The 17,063-nt window shown below is 27.3% G+C and overlaps 1 protein-coding gene across 2 annotated transcripts in view; it reads left to right on the forward strand.

Annotated features, from left to right (window-relative positions):
* Nucleotides 1-17,063, forward strand: part of LOC100214915 (phosphatidylinositol 3,4,5-trisphosphate 3-phosphatase TPTE2) — a 104,277-nt gene that overhangs the window by 74,404 nt on the left and 12,810 nt on the right. For both annotated transcript variants that reach the window (XM_065812846.1, XM_065812847.1), the window contains exons 7-15: nucleotides 241-331; nucleotides 1,054-1,117; nucleotides 1,192-1,256; nucleotides 2,700-2,760; nucleotides 3,953-4,034; nucleotides 6,022-6,110; nucleotides 6,189-6,250; nucleotides 6,318-6,398; nucleotides 16,475-16,580. In XM_065812846.1, the coding sequence (XP_065668918.1) occupies nucleotides 241-331; nucleotides 1,054-1,117; nucleotides 1,192-1,256; nucleotides 2,700-2,760; nucleotides 3,953-4,034; nucleotides 6,022-6,110; nucleotides 6,189-6,250; nucleotides 6,318-6,398; nucleotides 16,475-16,580 (701 nt within the window). The remainder of the gene's footprint in view (nucleotides 1-240; nucleotides 332-1,053; nucleotides 1,118-1,191; nucleotides 1,257-2,699; nucleotides 2,761-3,952; nucleotides 4,035-6,021; nucleotides 6,111-6,188; nucleotides 6,251-6,317; nucleotides 6,399-16,474; nucleotides 16,581-17,063) is intronic.

The following is a 17,063-nucleotide window of genomic DNA, read 5'->3' on the forward strand; positions in this document are numbered from 1 at the left end:
AAAAAAAACATCTTAAAAATAAATAAAGGTCCTCAATTTCTGAATTTGGGCAGCGCCCGAATGTCCCCAAAATACGTTCAAGGCTGTCAAAAAGAGTCTCAAATAGCCCCTGGTAGGTTGTGTATGTTTCTTTTTTAAATGTTATTTGTCTTTTTTTTATTTTTTATTTTTTTTTGCTTTTTTTATTATCCACTGATGAGGTTTTGTTTGTTTTCTCTAAAGTTTTTTCATTAATTTTAGGTTAGTTGTTGCGTTTCGTCTTGTACGTATTTTGCTTTTGATAAGAGTTTTCACTGGTCAGAAGCATGTGAAAAAAGCTACAAGAAACCTAGTAAGACAATGGATGGTTTTAATGTACAGAGACAAGTTGTGTTTGTTTAATAAAAGATCATTAGAAAAAAAATTTTGATTGAATTTGTATTAGAATTTTAGTATTTTTTTTTTTTTTTTTTTTTTTTCTATTTCTGATAAAACTGTTTAGTTTACTGTTTAGCTGGCATTTTAAAACTAAAGTTTAGGAAACATATTAGGACAGTGTCAACCTAAATCAACAAGTGTGTGTGTGCATCTATTTCTGCATTTTGAGACTCCTTTAACAAACTGGTCTGATTATAAAAATTGCAATCTTATTTATTAAATTTAAAAAAAAAAAGAGTACTACAAAACAAAAATTGAAATTTTAGTTTTTAGTTCCCATTGTTTCTGTTCCTGAGTCCTAAACTCTTTTCCTAAAATATGAGTTTTCAAAAGAAAAAAAATTGTTTTTGCTTTTATATAGTAGCTTAAGGATCATCCATAAAGTACATACACTCAGATGGGGGTCAGGGAGTCAATTATAAAGGATAAACTAAATTTTAAAAAATATCATAAAATGTTGGGTAGGTAGGTTAAAAGCGTAGGTACTTCTATGGTAATGGAGGGTACTCAAAAAGCATACAGCAAAATGCGGGGAAAAGGGGAGGGGGTGAAATATTTTATTTTACCCCCCTTCCCCACCCCTTATTTTAAATTATGTTTTATTAACTTTTTTGTAGCTATGTTTTTATTTTACAGATCTCTCAAAATAAAAGGCGATATGTCAAAGATGGTTTTGATTTAGATTTAACCTATGTCACTGGTAAGATGATAAATTTATCAATTTTGTAATTATTTCTTATCAAGTTAAAAAGTAAATTAAAATATATGTTATAGACAGAGTCATTGCTATGTCTTTTCCATCTTCTGGAAAAACATCATTGTACAGAAATCCAATTTCAGTATGTAAATAAAGTTTTTAATTATCTTTTTATTATTTTGTCTTTTTTATTTATAATTTGACATAAATTTAAAAAATTGTTAGACTTGAGCAGTAAATGCTTGATAGAAGAATGAAAGATTTTAGCCAATGTTGAACAAGCATATTTATAAAGTAGTTAGAAAAGCAGTGTTAATTATTTTTTATTTTAAAGTATATTTATTTAAAGTTACATATTAGAAAAAGTTATTTAAGCAACAGAATAATATACATAAATCTTCATTATAATTTGGTGAACAAAAATATAAAACAATTACTTGCTATATAATAAAGAAAAAAAAAAAAGTAGAATAAAACAAATATAAAAAGATATTGGTAAGAAAAAAAAACATTTGTGCTTTTGTAAAACTTGTTACATTTAATATGATATACCTCCCACTAATAATATGATATAGTATAATATTTATAATGGTAGGTAATCTTCTCTTCAGAATCATGTCTATTATGACTGGCATTTTGATGAGGCTCAGCACCAATATCTGGTTCATCTTGTCAGATAAACATTCACTCTTATGCTTTACAATTTATGCCTGTTAGATACTGCATTAAATAGACCTCTATTACAAATAGAAACCAATCTCTTATTTGTAAAGCACATATATTTTGAGGAAAAAAAAGAGAAGAGTTGTAAATGCAATATAAAATAACTGTTAACTGTAAGTTGTAACTTACCATTGGCAGAAAATTGATAAAGAAAAATAAATGATATCTATGTTCGAAACACAGAAAAAACTAAACCACAAAAATAACTAAACAAACTAAAAATAGAAAAATATTAAATAGGCTATTAAAATTAGGATAAAAAACACAAGAAAATAAAATCGTAAAAATATTAAATTCGATAAAACGTTATCAAGTATTTGATAAACTTTAGTGTTGTCTACATAACTTGAATTATTCCAATCAAAAGTGAAACCATAATAACAACATGCAAAACCAGAATCACAAAAATTAAATAACATAATGAACTTAAAAAAACATATTATTTATTAAAAAATGTTTAAAGATCATAAAGTTACCATAATTAATTTAAAATTTACGCAAAGATTTAACTATGACTTTTCTTTATAAAAACCAGTTCACACATATATTAGAAATGAATATCTTCTCCATTGTTGACTGTTAGAAAATAGTTTGTCCATATAGATGTAATTCTTATGGGTTTAATATCAGTTTTTGTAGGGGTGTCGTAGAATAAGATTTTTTAGGATAACTCAAAACTAGATTTTAATTAAAATTAATTGTTTGATTTTTGAGTTAATTGAATCTGTTTATTGATTATTAAGTCAGTTTATATATGAACTAAGTGACCTCCTTGTTTGTTAATGCCTAGTAATCATTCCATGTATAGCTGTATTTATACAGGATGTTTTCAGTTTGTTTTCTCATTTTTATTGTATTTTAGGAAGTGGCCCGATTTTTTAATACAAAGCACCCTGGACATTATAAAATTTATAATCTGTGTAGTAAGTATTTTTGTTGATCTATTTGTTACTTTTTTAAGTTTTTAGTCTTTATCAATTATTAATTAGATATTATTTATATTTTTATTATTATTTCAATTTTTTGTTCTAATAATTTATTTTTGTTGATCATTTTAATTAAATTGTTTTTTAAATTTAAAGTCGTTTTTAATAAATGTAATATAAAATTTCTATTAGTTAAATACAAGTTTTTGACATCATCATAAAAGTTATGCTATTTAAATTAATGAACATGTAAAATAGTGGAAAATAATGGAAGGGATTTATAGTGAACTCAGTTTGTCCTGTTTGTCAGCAATGGATTCACGTGAGATATTGTGGTTTGAGTTTCAAGATAGTTGGTGTTTTTTTATACATAAGAGTGCATAAATTATATGATGAAAAGTATGAAGGAAGTGTAAAAGTCTAGAGGTTATTTGAGATTAAAATGATTGTAAAAATATGGTTGATGTGGAAACTAAATAAAATGTATTCAAATGTTTGTTGAGGCGATTTTGTTTATTTAAGAGAATTGTGTTCGCTTTTAACACAATGGTGTACCAAAAATGTAGATTAAAGAAAAGTTGTACAGCGTATGTATCCAGTGTGTTATAATGTATGACAGTAAAAATGGGGCAATGAAAACATCTAATATAAAAGTTCTAGAGAGATTTGTTTTAAAAACAAGTAATTAGTTTTACTAAATGTGAATGAGTATGAAGAGTTTAGCCTATTAGTTTTAATAGAGTTTATAAGATGTAGGCTGAGTTATTTTTTTTATATATATACTTAAGACTGTGTAAAAGAGATTCTTATGAGTATTAATGTGCTACTTAGTTTTTTTTAAAAAGATGTTAGTCATTGTAAAAAGGGGAAAAAAATAGTTTAAAGCATAATAAATGACATTACAAAATAAAATAGAATACCGAAAATAATGAGATTCCTAGGATTAGCATTCAGAATGGAAACAAGTGCTCCAAGTTTTGTAAGCACAGCAGTGACGAATCCAGGGGGATATAGGTTATGCACTCCCCCTCCCCCCATCCCCTCTTGCCCCCTTTTACCAGAATCTAAAGGCAAATGTGATATAAAATACAACATTGATTTGCATTAATGACAGCATTTAAGTTGATCATTTTTATAAATATTTTGATTTTTGTTCTCGTTTTTATCAATATTTATATATTAAAAACAGGTGAACGCCACTATGATACCTCTTACTTTCATGATAATGTGGAGAGGGTTTTAGTCGATGATCACAATGTTCCAAGGCTGAGGTTTGTTTTAATTGTTGCTTGTATACATTTAAATCAAGAAAAATACAGTTTTGTAATATATTATTATTTTATATATATATATATATATGTATGTATATATATATGTATGTATATATATATATATATCTATATATATATATATATATATATATATATATATATATATATATATATACATAGATATATATATATATATATACATAGATATATATACATATATATTTATATATATTTATATATATATATATATATATATATATATATATATATATATATATATATATATATATATAGACATGTATAGATATATATAGATATATATATAAAGCTTGGTCAGGAAGCGGGTGCGATGAGGCTCGATTTCTGACGCAAATAATATTTAGTTGCAACAACTTGGCCATGGCTCTTTAGTTTTTTGAGAAAATTTAATGTATTTTAAAAACTTTGTTTTGTGGACATACATGGAAACATACATAAAACTAGAATGTTCTTAAAACAAATTGGTGTGGAATAAAGAATATTCCCAAACTCTAAAAACTCGCTAAATCTATAAACAAACAAATTCCATTGGTTCAAAAAGTATGCTGACTATGCTAAATAATGTTCTAGTGTAATTTCTAGCATAAATTGTTATAAGAATATGTTATCAAGCAAACTATTATTTTAATACTATTGCTCATTCACAGAGTCACATCTACAAAGCCTAAAACGTTCCAAACTTTTATTGTTTACAAAAATAGAAGTTTTAAATATATATTTTTACATTATCAAAGTTTTGTAAAGTTTATTATATATAGATTTCAGTAGTATATTATTATTTTTTAATATAAAAAGTATGTGTTTTTTATGTTAATTTATTTCTTTTAAAGCAATTTGTATGATTGATTTTGTAAACAAAAAGACTTTTAACAATGACTGCATTTTCAATGAAGTTATTAATAATCATCAAAGTTAATAAAACTAATTATGAATAAACATACAAGTAAAAAACTTTTCAAACTACGCAAAACATGAAATAGTCATTAAAAAAAAATAACTTTTTTATTTATTAGAATCTTGTTGAAATAAGACAAAAGTATATAAATAAAAGAAATTATATTATACTCTTTGATAAATAAAAGAGCATTTGTTCTTTATTAAACAATTAATAGTAATTTGTTACTTTATATAAAAAATGTCACATTTTTTTAAAAAAATTATAAAAAAGCAAAGTTAAGAAAATATTATTTCTAGACGTAATTTATTTTGTTTCAAGTTTTTATTTTCTATTAAAAATTATTTACCTTTTGATGCCTGTTCTGTTAGGGGGGGGGGGGGATGGGTCCTTTCATTTACCAATTACTCTTTGCCTCACGCAAATTTTCATATAAAAATTGAGCAAAATGTATGTTTCCTTTTTTTATTTGCCTTTTTTTTTCAAAAATGACCCCACTTATAAAATTATACGGTACAGGCCTGCTTTCTTAGTTAAGTTTTTTTTGTAATTGGCTCTCGTCGGTCTAGTTAATCTTCTTTTTTTTTGGAAATGTTCTCAAAGCAACTAAAGAGCCGTGGCCAAATTGTGGCAACTAAGTATTATACGTGGTCAGGAATTGAGTGTGATCGCACCCGCTTCCCGACCAAACCTGATATATATATATCCTAGTCCTCAGTCAATTTATGTAGTAAAGTCCATTCTTATCTTTAATACACAATAAAGTAAAAATGATAAAATATTTTTGTCATAAATGTTTTTCATATCTAGAATTATTTGCCCAAACCCAAACTCTTAGTTGATGTATGTACTGCAGCCAATGCAGATATGCGTGTTTACATTTATGTGCGTGTACTCATACACACACAACATATCGTTAATGCTAAGAATGACATCTAGTCATAAATAATTTAAATAAGAAAATGGCATTTTTGAAATGCTAAACCACTCGAATGGAACCATAGACATTAAACTTAAACAAATGCTGATCAAAAGAAAATTTATATAATTTAGTCAGCTGTTGCAGTTTTGTCACAGTGCTTTTGATTGGATGAAGAAGGATGAAAGTAACATATTGGTTGTTCATTGCAAAGGAGGAAAAGGTTTAGAAAGTTATAATTTGCACTTGGTGAAAATATAAAACTTTTTTTTAATACATTAACACACATTATTTTTTTAAGGAAGGACTGGAACTTGCGTTGCAGCATGGCTTTTGTTCTCAGGCCAGTTTAAATCTGCAGAGGTATTTTTTAACATATTTTAAAACTAGTTTTAATCACAAATGTTTTAAACATGTGTTTAACTTATAGAAAGCTTTGCATTATTTTGGATTGAGAAGAACAGATAAAGCTAAGGGAGAGAGATTTCAAGGAGTAGAAACACCGTGTCAGGTACAGTTTTTATTTCAAAAATGTATATATATATGTGTATATATATATATATATATATATATATATATATATATATATATATATATATATATATATATATATATATATACACACACACACACACAAAATTATCCGACCAAACAAGTTTTTCCCCAAAAAAAATGTTTACACTCTAAATTATACTAAAAATAATGAATAGCGATACTTACTTTGTCTGTCATTTTAATTCTATTGGGACTAGTATGTTATTTAGCGTTCATATTTTTTGATTCATGCTTCAGTTGGTTTATTATTTGTCCTAAAAGAAACTTAGTATTGAATAGGCTTGTAAAAAAATAAACTGACCAAGCGATATTTAGGTAAGTTTAATACTCTACTTATCATGAATACATTTTTGAGAATACTTTTGTTAACAATAAACTATATTTACAATAATTTAAAATTTAACAGACAAGAAACAAACAAACAAAAAACTCAGATTCTTGCTTTTAGAGCATCCATCTTAAAATCAACACCAATTTCAAGATCATTTTTTCTAGTCCAAGGTGTTCTTGAACCTCTTAAACAAAGGATAGTTAAGCGAAGTATCTGGAAAGATAACTTCGTTCTTAACCACGTCATAACAACTTAGTATTTTTCGTTTTGTTTTTCCAATAGTTTCTTGGCTAGTCTTCTAACAAACTTATGACATTCTTTACCCATACCTCCATTTGTACCAAACACTTGTGGCGTCAAACTCCCATGTTCGACTTCGCGAACTCGTTCGTCATATTCTTTTTTTTTTTCCTTTTCGTCTTTTCTGAATATAGCAGCTATATCCAGATTTTTGTTGCTCATGGAATTGACATGCGTAACTCTCACGTCAAAAAATGCTGTCTGTCCATTTCACCAAAAACCATTTGCTTTGATATCCAAATGAGCTTGGTTATTTTTATTTGCGGTATGGAAAATCTCATTATCAAGGGGTATAAGGTGTGGTTTGAATTGAACATTTACGCACACTCTTTTAAGCAATGTAGTGAACAAATTTCTTATGTTAGAATGGCGACTTGAAATGAAGCCACCTTTCTTACACAACAAAACATGAGTTACATTGATTTAATTAACTTTATGTAAAATTTGTTGAAATATTTTAGCAAATTTTTATACAATTCATGAAATTGTATAACAAAAAACTGTTTTTTTGTAGTAAAAAAAAAAGTTTGTATAAAAAAGGTTTCTTTTTTTTTTAAGTAAAATGGTTGGAGGTAAATGTCACTGAACTGTTTCTCAGAGAAATTTAGCTGTCGATCTAGTTAATCAGGGTAAAACCTATCATCAGGTGCAGCAAGAGACTAGAATTCCTCGTAATACAGGACATAATGAAAAAGTTTGATTGGAACAACAGCCATAAAAGAGGGGCAGGGTTGCAAAAAAAAGAGTTTTGATATAACATAATTATACGAAGAAAAATCGCTTCATTTCTGCTCGAAAACTGGCTGAACAAGCTGAAAAGAATTATGGAATCAAGTTATCTCATCAGACAATCAGAAATCATATCCGAGACCAGGAATTTCAAGGACGACTTGTGGGTAATAAATCATATTTAAGTAAGAAACACATGAAAATAAGATTGGAGTTTGCTAGGAAGTTTAAAAACATACTGTTAAGTTTCTGGAAAAAGATCCTGTGGAGCGACGAATCCAAATTCAGCTTAAAGTCATCTGATGGAGCCCAAAAAGTTTGGAGAAAAGCCGGAGAAGCCTACAAATTAAGCTGCGTGAGAGGAACTGTCAAGTATGGTGGCGGTTCAATGACTTGGAAGGGTGTCAGAAAACTCCAATTTATTGATACTATAATGGATCAGGTGCAATACAGAAACATTAAAGCAAAATTTAAAGTCATCTGCTCAAAAATTTCAGCTAGGATCTGATTTTACATTTCAGCAACATAACGATCCTAAGCATAGTGCTTAGGATTGCACAATCACCAGTCCTTAATCCCATTGAACATTTGTAGGAAATTTTAGACTGAAAAATTGGAGATTGGTCATTTTCCAAAAAAGATAACCTCAAAATGGCAAAAAGAAGCCTGGGAAAAGATTCAACCAGAAGAAACAAAACTTTTAGTTGAATCAATGCCTGGACGTCTAGAAGCTGTGATCCAAGCAAAAGGAGGCCCAACAATGTATTAAAATAATTGTTTTGTTATATAATAATTTATTATGAAACAAATAATGTGTTTGGTCAAATATTTTTTTGACAATAAAAAGTCGATCTAAATTCCTTTATTTTAAGACTGAAAACTTTGTGATTCATATTTTACATTAAAATAAATAAAATCTGTTTAAAAACATGTTCTTTTATTTTTATTAATCTTGAGTTTACCAAAAAAGTCTAAATTTACAAAAATACAGCACTTTTTTTAGAAAAATATTTTTTTAAATGTTTGGTCAGATAATTTTTTGAGACACTGTATATATATACACACACACACACAACCCTCGAAATTAGGGTCAGCAATGTTGACCTAACTGCTGACCTAGAAGCAATTAAGGTTGGCAAAAAATTGCTGACCTTGTTTCTATATTTTATGGTCAAACCTTTGTTTTACATTTATTTGCTGACCTGATGCCGACCGAACACAGATTAAGGTCAGCAAATTATTGCCAACTTTATTTTTACTAATTCTGAGGGCTTTATATATATATATATATATATTATATATATATATATATATATATATAATATATATATATATATATATATATATATATATATATATATATATATATATATATATATAACTCATTCTTAACAAATCTTTTATACATGGATCTGATCTTATTACCTCTCCCAAGGATAAGTCAGAACTGTTTGCAAAGAACTTTTCATTTAATTCATCTCTGAATTAAATTTTAAAAAAATGAAAAGTAGAATTATTCCTGGAACTAGGAGCTATCATCAATTTAACCAAGAATCTATAGATACTATTAGTTTTAAACAAACAAGTGTAGATTATAATATAACAGGCATGTTTTTTTTTCCTAATATTCAAGTTATTTAACCTAATCAGTAAAATAACATCAATACATTGAAAATGGGTTTCTTGAGCATTGAAATCTGGTATTTTAAAAATTGCCTAAATTTATTTAAATTGATAAATACAGTTACTTAAAAATAAATTTTAACATTTCTGATCATTTCATTGGGTTCATCACCTCAAAAATAGCCAGTTACAAGTTTTTAAGGCAAATATTATTAAAGTTATGTGCTTGAAACATCTAAATAAATGTTGCAATTTTGAGAGGACAAGAGGGGCCTGGTAAAAGTATCTGCTAAAAGTAAAACAGTCATATTTCATGATCTTCTTGGAGCAAGAGGCTAAAAATTTCAAAGAATTCTTATTTTACTGAGCACTCTCAACTGTATAAAAATCAGCAAAATCTGAGATGTATGGTGACATGACCTGGGTCATTTGACATGGAATTACCATAAAGTTATTTCTCACTTTAATTTTAAACTCTTTTAAGCAACAGATACAGAGTCTTTGAGTCTTTAGTTAGCAAACTTCTACTATTTTGTTTTGGGTCAAACAACTTAATTTTTGACATTACAGATTTCTTTTGTTCTTCTGCTGATTTTTTAAATGTCATAACAGAAAAGTTGCATTAGGTGGAACTGGTGAGGCATAAATTTTATTTATATATATCTGGGTAAATTTTAAAATAATTAGAAAGAAATATTAAATTATTTCTTTCTAATTTCAAATTAAAATCAACTTTGATGAGTAACACTCCTTTATTTCCAATAACCTCAGGGTTACCACAAAAGTTCCATCTTTGGTATCGTCTTGCTTTTCATCTATACTCTGAATCTTTGTGGTAATCTTATTTCCAAGATGGCTCTATTTACTGATGACAAAATTTTATTCTCAAGTTTTAACAAAAAGTTGTTATTTTTTGATGGCTTAAAACTGGTTGTTAATCTTGATACTGATCACTTTTCTGTGACATTGTACTGAGTTACTGGCAATACTCTACTGAGTCCTCTACTTTATATCATCTTGGATTGTCACCACTGACTTCTCATAGAAATCATATATCGAATGATTTCAAGCTCAACCTCTGTAAATCTCTTAATTTTATCATATTTTGCTTTATGTTAACTTGAAAAAAGGTTACTTGCATCCTCTTTCCAAGTTGGGTGCAATCGTTTGATATACATTCAGTCTTGTTAGGAGTGAGTTTTTATTTATTTGTTTTTTAAAAGAAGAGCAGTTCAGACAGGTTTTTTAAGCCATCTAATTAGTTGATTTTAAACATTTTGTAAGGGTGTAAAAAGATTATTTGAAATAGTAAATTTATTGGTTATGCAGGCTCGGACAGAAATGACGTGCGATCGAGCGCTATTGCTGACCACGCAAATGATTTTATTTTTTGACAACTTAACCACAATTGTTTACATGTTTTGATGATTTAAACATTTCAGAAATGCGCTAAATGTAGAAATGCTAAGCTAAACTTAAACTAAGAAAAAAGTTTAAAAAAGCGAGAGAAAAATTCCTAACAAAAAAAGAAATTGTATAAGCACTAAAATAAGAATAAATAATAAAAACTTAAACTCGAAGGGAAACTTTTTGTTACGTTTTTAATTACGTTTTTAATTATGTTTGAAATAAATGTTATTAAAACTTATCTTTTTAAATGTTTTATCAAAGTTCCACAAAACGCTTTTAAATAAAGTAAAAAATTACTATTAATGATTGTTTAATAAATGAACAAATTTTATCAAATTTATTAAAAAGTGTTGTATATATATTTTTAAATTGTATAAACATTTATTTTTTCAAAAAAGTTGCAAAAAAAATTGTTTAAAAAAAACACTTTTCAAAAAAAAACACATACTGAAACTTTTTAGTTCCTGTGTCATAAGAAAAGAATACAAACATCACCAAAGCAATGCTTGACCAAATTTTGGCAAATTACATAATCAAAGCGACAGTAGACAAAGCACTAGATGATTTAAAAAATGAACATGCATCTGAATTACAGACTATAAAAAATTCAAATAAAAGTATTCTAGATTTGTATAAATCAGATTATGAAAAAGTATTAAACCAACTGAAAAATGAAAACACACACTTGAGATTACAAATGACACAAAATGAAACTAAACAAGCACAAATTGAAAAAACAGTTAACAGCGGACCAGTTACATGGTCATCAATGGTAAAGAACGAGAAACTACACCAAGTAAACGCAGCAATAAATGAACAAAAAGACAGAGATAGAAGAAAGAAAAGCATAATCATATTCGGTTACTGGGATCGATGAGGAAAAACAAGCAGAAATTGAGGAACAAGTTAGTCAAATATTTAACTATATAGGAGCAGCCACCAACCCAGTGCTTGTCAAAAGACTAAAACGATTTCAAAGAGGCGCAACAGCAAGCATAAATACCGTACCACCAAAAGCACAACAGGAAAAAATATTAGTTATACTAAGTGGCAAGTCAGAGCAAAATTCAATAGCCAAAGCAAAGAAACTCGGGTATAAAATGAACCCACAGTACAAAGGTATTTACATTTCACCAAATATGACACAAGCAGAGCAATATGAAAATATGGAGCTCAGAAAATTAAGAGATACAAAAAAAGCAGCGAGAAGACCAGTTGATCCCTTTCGATATGCGATTTATTAACTGGACTTATCAAGTTTAAATGTAATGTTGAGAACGGGAAAAGAACTGAGCAGTACTAACAAAAACCTACAATGTTTATATACAAATGCAATATCACTTATGCAATGAATGCAATATCACTTGGCAATAAAATGGAAGAGTTTAAAATTTTATGTAAATCAAAAAAAGTTGATATAGCCGGAATAAAAAAACATGGTTTCAAAACTCATCTATTGTACAGTTAGAAGGTTACACCATATACAAGAAAAATCTGATGGGCAAAAAGGTGGTGGAGTTGCCTTGTACATAGAGAACAACCTCACATCATATGGGTAATCAGGATAACAAAATAGAACAAATATGGACTGTCATTTCAATTAGAAATATCAAATATCTCATTGGATGTATATATAGACCAAACAATCAAATAGACATGAATGATCCTAGACAAATTATACATTGTGCAAAAAAAAAGCTAGATGATAAAATATATGCAGATTTAGTAATACTAGGAGATCTTAATTTTCCAAACATTATCTGGAATAGTGGATATGTTGAGAGTGTAGATAGTAGAGAAAATTCAATGGAACACATATTTACTGATATAATAAGCGACGAATTTTTATTTCAGCATGTTAATATTCCAACTTTTTAACTGTCAGAAACACAGTTAAAAAACACACTGGATTTAATATTTGCCAACAATAGTAACAGAATATATGAGCTACAATCACATAAAGTCCTGGGTTGTACACACAAGGGGCACTTAGTATTGGCATTTAAACTTGAACTAAACATTAAACAGAACATTAAACATTAGCAGAACACCTAAATATAAATTTCACTACACCAGAGGAGACTACACAAAAATAAATGAAAAAGTGAGCTCAATCAACTGGAACTTCTATTTCATAAATCAACAACGCGACAAATGTACGATACTTTTATATTAAACATGAACTATCTGAGTAATTTATATATACCAAAAATTGATGTTGATGCAAAACACAAACACAAGAGAAGTTCATGGTTTAATGATAACCTTAGAGCATTAGTAAGAATGAAAAAAGATCTAAGATACATAAATTTAGCAGCTAAATGGAAAGATGCAGAAAAAGTCAAAGCATTCAAAACAATAACAAAATTAGTATCAAAAGAAGCTGTATTAGCCAGATAGGACTATGAAAGAAACCTAATAATAAAATCAAAATCAAATTTGAAACTTCTTTATAAATATGTAAACAGTCAGAGGAATACAAAGCAATCAGTTAAAGCCATTTTGAACACTAATGATATTGTAACAACTAACCAAAATGAGATCGCAGATATTCTAAACAACCAGTTTCACAGCGCCTTTGTTAACGAAAGCAACACAATATAAGTAATAGCAGATAATCTAATAAGTCACACACTTGATTTAAATGACAATTTTATTGATTTTATAGATATTCTGAATTAACTTGAAACACTAAATACATACAAAGCGTGTGGTGCAGACAATTTACATCCTACTTTGTTAAAGCCATGTTTAAAGTCAGTAGCATTGCCACTCACGTTAATCTACAAATCATCTTACCACAAAAGTTTTTTAAAAAAAAGGATGTAAGTTAAATGCATCGAACTACAGACCTGTGTCAATAACGTCAATAGCATGCAAAATATTTGAAGGAGTTATTAGAAATAAAATGCAAAAATTTTTTGACAACTTTAATCTGATCACAAAATGCTAACATGGTTTTGTTAAACAGAAATCATGTACAAGAAATCTTTTAGAGACTCAATTTTATAACACACAATTTATCAAAAAATATATCTGCAGATGTTCTAATGCTGGATTTTGCAAAGGCATTTGATACTGTGTCGCACAAGTGACTTATTTTAAAATTGAATGCATATGGAATAAAAAGAAAATTTTTAAGCTGGATTATTACGTTTCTGAATAATTGAATACAAAGAGTGGTTCAAGGTGTTGCAGTGTCAACATGCAGAAACATATTAAGTGGTGTTCCACAGGGATCCATTCTAGGACCATTCCTTATTGTAGCATAAATCTATGACATACCAAAGAAAATCAAAAGCACTGTAAAAATATATGCAGATGACACCAAAATCTTATCAGCAGTAAATTCAATTGAGAGCGCTAAATTAATTCAAAAAGATTTAAATAATATAAAAGAGTGGTCAGAAAAACAGTTAATCAAACTGAACAAGAGTAAATCTGTGGTTATGCATTATGGTAAAAACAACATAAAATTCAATTACACAGTTAATGGATCAGAAATTACCAATTTGACAAATGAACATGATCTTGGTGTAAATTTTGATACATCACTGAAATAGAGTAAACACATAGTCACATGTTCATCAAAAGCAAATGCAATAATGGGGATGATGAAATACACCTTTGTCCATTTAGATCATCATCTTGTCAACCAATTATACACAACTTTTGTTAGACCTCTGATTGAATTTACAGCATCAGTTTGGTCACCAAACTACAAAAATGACATTAAAATATTAAAAAAAGTGCAGGACAGAATTCAAGGATGGCAAAGAACATAAGAAGTCTACAGTACTAATATCGTTTACATTTAACAACATTGTCAGAAAGAAGACAAAGAGAAGATCTTATTCAACTATTTAAAATTTTCAATAATGTCAAAAAAGTAGAACTTTTAAACAAACAAACTTTCTCAAAATCACATAGAGGTAACAATAAGAAATACAGTAGAGAACAAACCAAGCTTGTACCGAGACACAAATTCCTTATAAACAGAACTGCAAATTTAAGGAACGCATTGTCATCAGAAGTCGTCAATTCAACAAACGTAAATAATTTCAAAAACAAGTTAGACATATTGAGCATCAAAAGTTAACTTAAAAACTGTTTTTGTTTAAATTTTTTGAATTGAATTGTTGTATATTATCAAAAGCTATCAAAGTGAGTTTGTAATTCACTCGCTGTTAATGCAGCTGCAGTTTTAAACTACTATTACTAAATAATGTAGTCTTTTAAAAATTTCATGCTCTAATTAGAAAGTCTAGTTAAAAAAAAGGTTTTCAACTTTTTTATTCGTAAAAATAGGAAAAAAAACAAATAAATAAAATGTGCCTGCGATTTAAATAAAATAAACTGCCAACAAGCAATTTAATTTTAATTTGAGCATTACAACTTTATTAATAAGCGCTTCATGTAACAAGTTTAAGAATTATTATAAAAGATTTAAACTCATTCATTCCTATCATAATCATAAAAATCTTTTTCATAAAATAAAATGTTTGTTTAAAAGATTTTTAAAAATCATAAGTTTAATTATAAAAATTAATTGTATGAACATTACAAAATGTTTCAAAACTTTTCCTTTAATCAACAAAATACATGCTTATATAAGTAAATAAATTTATTTTATATTCTTGTATAATTCACATAAAATGTGTAAAAGCTGGCAGTCACAAAACGTTTAGAACTTATTCATAAATTAAAGTAACTTGAAAAAAGTTTTTCTTTCTAAAAATAATGATTTAAAATATTTTTAGGAAGATATGGGAAAATAGTTTCAAACATTTAAATTTATCATAAAAAATACATGCCTACATAAAAAAAAAATTATATATAACCTTTTTTATTAATTAACACATGCTTCATGCAATCATTATAATTAATTTTATGGTTTTATTTAAAGCCTTCACATAAAATAAAAACTTTAGAAAAGATCAACAATTATAAAAGTTATTCATAACATAACACTTTTTATTGCATTTAAATTGTTAAAATATCAAAATAGCCGTGGTCAAGTTGTAAAGAGAAAAAAATTATTTGCGTGGTCAGTTACAGAGTGTGATTGTATACCATTCCTGTTCAAGTTTGGTTATGTATGTACACTTGCTCTAACTTGTTGGTTGATGAATGTGCTCTTTCTTTTGCCTATTCTTACCCTCTATATTTCAATATGATGTTATCAGAGACATTTGATACTCACTCATTCTTTATTTTGTCAATACAGTCTATAAATATTTGTATCTTTAAACAATAGAAAAATAAATAAAATATTTCTTATTTTCTTGTAATAACTTCTGTGTTAATACTTGAATTTTAAAACTTTTTATAACCACATAACATAAATTTAGTGATTTATTAATTTCAAAAACGAGTTTCTGAATTTAAAAACAAATACAACAACTTATCGTAAATCAGTTAGTTAACAAATCTACTACTATGGTAGGATTCCAGAATTCTTACTCTGTAAAGATTGGTATCTGTAGTTAAATTAACAACAATAATAATAATAACAATATTAATAATAATAACAAAGAATGTTGTTGTTATTGTATGAGTTTGTATAAAAGTAACTCCTTTTTTTAATTACAACATTTAATGTCATTTTTATTTTGAAGTTTTTTTGTTTTTTTTTAAAGAGTCGTTATGTTGGGTACTTTGAGAAAATACTAAATGATATGAAAGGTCATTTACCTGTTCCCAAACCAGTTGTACTAAAAAGTCTTAAGATAACAGGGATTAAAGGTAAGATTTTTTTGTACAAGTTTCAATTACAAATTGATTCTTCAAAATTTAATAATATTGTTGTTTCTACTGTAACTTAAAGCAAATTGTGAAGTGAAAGGTTCTCTTTTTTTTTTTTTTCTTATGTATGTCGTTTTAATGCAATGTTTTTGAATAATTTCGAGATGTTATAATCTAGACCACTGATATAGTTTATACATTTTTGTTGTATAGTTTTTAGCTGTTTAATTTGTCACATATGCAGATGTGACATTTAATATCACATATTTTGTTTCCTCTTTAGATTGTTTTTTTTTTTTATGTTTTATGCATGTTTTAAGGTGTTAAATGTTTAACAACTTAAAGCATACACTATTTTTAGGTGTTATAAACCACTTATGCTGCTTGCTGAAAAATTGAATTCATTATTTAAGCTATTAAAGTTATGTTTTGCTTCAGCGAATTTTTCCTCATTTTTTTGTTCCAACCAATTCTACCTCACCA

This window comes from Hydra vulgaris, chromosome 12 (genome assembly GCF_038396675.1).
Source record: "Hydra vulgaris chromosome 12, alternate assembly HydraT2T_AEP".
Classification (NCBI taxonomy): domain Eukaryota; kingdom Metazoa; phylum Cnidaria; class Hydrozoa; order Anthoathecata; family Hydridae; genus Hydra; species Hydra vulgaris.